This window comes from Stegastes partitus, unplaced genomic scaffold (assembly GCF_000690725.1).
Source record: "Stegastes partitus isolate 25-593 unplaced genomic scaffold, Stegastes_partitus-1.0.2 Scaffold833, whole genome shotgun sequence".
In the NCBI taxonomy this organism is placed as follows: Eukaryota; Metazoa; Chordata; class Actinopteri; family Pomacentridae; genus Stegastes; species Stegastes partitus.
The window spans coordinates 68865-74771 of record NW_007578564.1 but is presented as its reverse complement, the minus strand read 5'-3'; the positions used below and the strand labels follow the sequence as shown (position 1 = coordinate 74771).

The 5907-nt window shown below is 40.5% G+C and overlaps 1 protein-coding gene across 1 annotated transcript in view; it reads right to left on the bottom strand.

Moving 5' to 3' along the window:
- The window catches only part of LOC103365370 (copine-8), a 130886-nt gene that overhangs the window by 85215 nt on the left and 39764 nt on the right, over nt 1-5907 (bottom strand). Inside the window, exon 4 of the mRNA XM_008292793.1 lies at nt 4965-5068. Coding sequence (XP_008291015.1) covers nt 4965-5068 — 104 coding nt within the window. The remainder of the gene's footprint in view (nt 1-4964; nt 5069-5907) is intronic.

Genomic DNA, 5907 nt, shown 5'->3' with positions numbered 1-5907 from the left:
AGGTGTATTTATCCTGAACTATTCCGCATGTGACACTTGCTTCCGTATGACATTAATTCCTGTCAGAAGCCATTTACTTCAACACATTTACACTTAACGAAGCAACTTCCTCTCGCAACGTTTTAGCGCTGCATCACATGTTGTCCTTCATCTTTGCCAATACACTGACGAACGAAGGCAACGTTAAAGTGCAGTTCCTCAAATGGCTGCAACAACAAGTCAATCCCCATTAGACCGCTGCGTTAACCCTTGAAAGAAAACAACAACAACAAAAAAACACTAGCGGGTATGAAAGGCTCGTTATCTAAAATGAAAAAATCCAAGTTACACCATTTATCAGCTAGAAATGCAGAAAACTGAAAGAACGCACCACTTGGTTTCATAAAATTGTCAACATCTTCGCTTAAAATCGTGATTTTTTTCATAAAATCATTTCAGCCAATGTGTCTCATTTAAAAAATTGCCGAAAATAAAGTGTGTCCTCGAAATAAAATCTGTAAAACACAAAAAATTCTGCACACATTAGCACAAAAAAGATTCCATTTGTGACTCCAATGCGATCAACAGTCACCTGACTAAAATTCAGGGACTTGTGTTGATGCAGAGCAGATATGGAAAGTTAAGTTGCATTCAAGCAGTCTACCCCAGTGCTGGTGACAAATATACAACTAGTAGACAATCTTCATTATTTAATCAAGAAAATATCAACCAGAATTATTTGTTTTCCACTGAAGCGTGAAGAAGTTCCACCTTTACGGAGAATCTTCCTGCCGATGGAGCTACGCAGCCACTTTGTTGTCCTTCCTGTATATGTAATATGGAAACAAATAAAAACGAAGTAGTAAAATATCTGTCGTGTAGAGTTGCCATTTTTCTTTAAGTTTGGTAACACCTGTGACCACTACATTTGAAAATAATAATAATAATTATAATGGATAAAGTCACTAAAATAATTTATAGTTCTTTACTTCCAGCCATGTTTGGGTTGTTTCTATAGAGGTACAGGACTTTATATTGCAGTGAAAAATGAGCCCACAGGGAGGAAAAATGTGACAAAGGAGCAAATGAACAGTGTGCTGAGTTCAAGAGGGTTGTTTTGATTTTGATTATGGTGCACTTGACTTAAGAAGCTTCAAATCTTTTCTTACTGACAGTATGAAGCTTTTGACTGCATGAATTGGTACAACAAGAAATTAAATACTTCAAATTTTAAAGAAAAAAACCCAAAACAAAACAAAAAAAGGAACAGTTCGGAACTTTTTTCTGTCATCTTTGCTGCACTGAAACTGAGCTATTAAACACAGAGCAGTCCCATATTCAGTGGACTTACTGTATTTTATTTATTTTTTTATATCTCGCTCTGCTACTGTTTTGTTTTCATCCAGATCTCCTCTTCACAGGCCTGATGGAGGAAGCATTCATTCCTCTGCTACCAGTTTCCCTCTGCAGCGGCGACCATCTGCAGCCGAAACGAGCAGCGAACTGCAAGCGAACGCACGCACGCAGACAAAGGCGCGGCCGCGTTCCTCACGCATGGATGCACACGCTGAATGACGACCGACAACAACGGCAACGCACGGTCGCGGACCCACAAAAAGCCAGAGCGCTGCTTGTTCCTCAGAATGCTGGGCTCCATTCAGGAAACCACTCAGGAGCAGAGCGAGCGCAGGATCACGCGTTTGTTCGCTTATAGTCGCCTAAACAGACGGGAAGCAACACAAACAAACTCGCTTATCCTGAGCGTAACAGTGTCCAAATGCAAGCAGAACGTGTGGCTTTAGATGGAAGGAGTTACACAGGTTTTGTTTGTGTGGTGCACACTCAAACACAAAGATTCAAAAAGAAGCTTCCATATATACCTGCACTAATGAGAAAGCTGCTCTAGCTTCCATATGAGGGCGATTTTTCAACTATAACAGCAACTAGAAGTTAATCAGAGGCAAAACGAAGCACCAAATCAGCTACAAAACGCATCTGAAAACCCCAAACTGTGGATTTTTATTGTACAAAAACAGCAAAACCCACAACTCAGAAACTTGTAACCGTTCTTCACACGTCAGTTTACGTGTGAAAATGTACACAAGTGAAGCAAACCGAGTAGAAATGGAAGGTTAAGCGCTTCTCTTTCCCTGAAGGAAGCCTGTCCGGTCCTATATCGCGCCCGCCATCCCGCAGAAGCCCCGGTTGTTATGGCTACACGTTTGAAACCGCGTGCACGGATGTGCACCGTCGCCATGGTCACACGCAGTACGTGGGAATGCACACGCATGCGCCGGTTTTCCCGTACAACGGGTCCGTCGACGCGCGACCCGGTGACACGTCGACTGTAAATACCAGCATGTGTTGTGACAGATCGACCAGCTGAGACACTGAACGACTCACACAAACCGGGAAGCTTCATGAAAACACACGATGATCCACCGACGAGGCCTCAACGTGGAAACCGGTACAAAAACAGGACATCATTCATTTAAATTTTTTCACCCCCTACTACGAACTCCCTTAAAGCATCTTCTGGGCGTTTCTGTTCTATTTTTACTCACTGTGGGCTCATTTTTCACTGCAATATAAAGTCCTGCACCTCTATGGAAACAGCACAACAACGACTGCAAGTACAGAGAACCAAAATATGTACTCTGTGCAGTATGACACAGTTATAATGCAATACGTTTGTGCACTTTTCCTTGTTTTGAAAGCCATTGAAGGTTATTTTGTGCATTTTCGCTGTGTTTCCGGCGTTCAACGGAGTCCCGTCGGAAGGTTGTTTCACCCAGACCTAAAATAGGGGCACTTTCTATTTTTATTTGCATATTTATTTTCCAGTGCTCAAATTCATATCTTCACCCTCACACACACACCTTCCATCTCTTTCTCCTTTTATCACACACAAACACACTTCCATGCAGACACACTAATTCCTCTGCACACACTCTAACTTTCAGATCCCAGTCAGGTTGTCGTCGTGGTCGTCGTGGTTCCCTTGATTGTATTACAATTAATCTCCATTTTATAAACTAAAGCCACTCTGAGAAATTTGAGTAGGAAGTGAGGAAGAGAATCACCTCAGCTAGAAGCAGCCTGGTGGCTTAATAAGTCTAAAGACCAGATCCATGCAAAGGAACACAAATGAGGTGTGAGATTATATCATGATGTGGCCAATACATCAATAAATCAGCAGCACGATCAATCTGAATCCATGAACTTAATGTGGCAACAGGGATGGATCAATAGTTTTCCAAAGCGTATCAACCACGACTATTAATAAAGAGAATTTTTAGCCTCAGTGCAAACAAATACGTAACGAGATAACAAATAAATACTCCCTCACATGGCGTCAAACAGCCCTTAGAAACCCTCACAGCTCACCATTCAGACTGTACGGCTCTGTATAGATTAGAATTTCGGCAACTAAGTGTTTGGTTATTTTTATTTTTTGCATAACGTGTAGGATGTACTCAGCGGTGCCAATTCCACGATCTGCCAAATACAAGCGGCAAAAATACCCCTCACCCAGAGCTGCTTTTAAAGCTGCTATCAGCAAATATAGAAACAACGCCAGTGCAATCAGAGACACGGCGGTTATACCGCAGACGTAATGTGACGTAAATCCCTGCTAGGTTCAGTTAAAATAAAAACAAACTATATGAGAACAACTTGCGTTCTACGCTTGATTTTCTAATGTTTTTTTTTGCATGTTTGCATCACGTTAAGCCGTTGTTCTTGCAGTTGTTTTCTCTCAAGTGACTCTTGTGTTGTTCAATATACTTTACTTTCTCTTAAATCAAGAGTAAAATATAGCAGCAGAGCAGAAATCACTAGTGCATGCTAATTCTATGATAAAAACGGCCATACTTGTAGTAATAGAATGATATAATTACTATGCAACGCCCAGGTGAGCAGGTATTATCTGCTGGTAGTCACCGGTCACAGATATGTCGGTATATATTGACTGATGTGCATCAATGTGTTTTTTTTCCCAGAAAAACTCCAGCTCCATTATTTTCACTGCTCAGCAGCACATGTAGCAGAGCAGACAGCGGTGCGGAGTCAAGCGGTGTCTTTACAGTGTGTTGCTAACGAGTTTTTGAATTACATAATTGGTAATTTAATGTAAAAAAAAAACATGTTCTCATTTAAATCTAACACATTATTTCCAATATTCTGCAGCACATGTAGCAGAGCATCATAGCTGAGCAGACAATCAGTCAAGAAGGGTTTTTACGGTAAGTTGCCGGCTAGTTTTTAAAATACAGAATGGGAAAATAATAAAAGCACTTTCTAATTCAATCTAACACATTATTTCCACTATTTTGTAGCACATGTAACAGAGCACGCTAAGCAAATGAAGGTGCGGAGTCGAGCGGTGTCTTCACAGTTTGTTGCTAACTAGCTTTTGACATATATAATGGGAAAGTTAATAAAAACATTTTCTAATTAAAGTTAACACATCATTTCCAATAATCTGCAGCACATGTAGCAGAGCTGAACAGACACAATGGTGCGGAGTCAAGCAGTGTCTTAGTTGCTAACAGGTTTTTGAAATACATAATGGAAAAGTTAATAAAAATATTTTCTAATTTCAGCACAACACATTATTTCCGATACTCTGCAGCACATGTAGCAGAGCTGAGCAGACAGCGGTGCGGAGTCAAGCAGTGTCTTAGTTGCAAGTTTTTGAAATAGCTAATAAAAACATGTTCTAATTTCAATCTGACGCCAACATATACGCAAAAAGTCAATGTATTAACATCATAGTTTTGTGTATCAGAAAGTCCCAAAAATCCATTATCAGTTGGGTTCTAGGAATTATAAACTAATAATCTCTCAATTTGCTGGAAAAGCTTTCAAAGTTCTCGTGGAATCCATATTTTAGAATCTTAAATTGTGAAAGAGGATGTCTTTAACACTGATTCTTTAACAAACATTCAGATAACATCAATGTAACACACGTGGATCTTACTTACAAGTCAAATCTGAGGTTCTGCCGCTCTTCGAAGAAGTAGTCCAAAATAAATTTCCGCACAAAGTCCGGGTTTAGCGTGTTGTCAATCACTTCCGTTCTCCCAAACTAGGCAAAGACAGCAAGATACAGGCCAGTAAGAACACATGTTTTAGTAAAACACCAGGTGAAGTGTTTCTGCTTTTCTCAGTGATGCACCATGAAACTGTGTCAGTTCAAAGCCCTAAATCTGCATCATCTATTATCTGTAATTTTATATTTCTACTACTTAAAGCTTTGACCTTTCACAAATCACAGCTTTTACAAGCACTCTGTGAAGTTGCAGTGACTCGTGTAAATATCTAATCACCTGCAGGTTTTTTTTTCTTCCCCCTCAGGAGGCGCATAAGGAGGCTGGTTACAGAAGATTATGTCGAGCTTTGGAGTAATGAATGCAGAGTAGCTGAAGTATCGAGTCAATGGGGGTCAGGTGGGTCCTGGTTTGGCATTTAACTTAGCCTGGTAATAATGCATGCAGATGATGGGCTACTCAGAACTATGAATAACTGGAATGATTGGACTGTGAGATCTGCCCTCCGCATTTACATTCATGAATATGCATTGTAGTGAAGCACATCGGTGACGGCGGTACAGTCATACGTGAGCGCCACACACATGCTCTTAAAACAATGCCGCGGCCATTTCTTTGCATGTTGTGGCTGTTATTGGAGACGGTGCTGCCAAATTTAACAACTGGGAGCACCAGCGTGGCTCGCAAATATGCCCTCTGTTTTTTATCTATTCATTTTTCAGAATAAAAGGTCCATTAAGTGACTCCAGCGTTACCGCAGTCTTGACTATCCGATGAGGACATTTCTGAATCTAACAGTAAAACTAAATTTGCAGACACAAAATTTAAACATGAAGTATTTGTGCAGCACAATAGTAGCACAAAGTGTAAAGTTTGC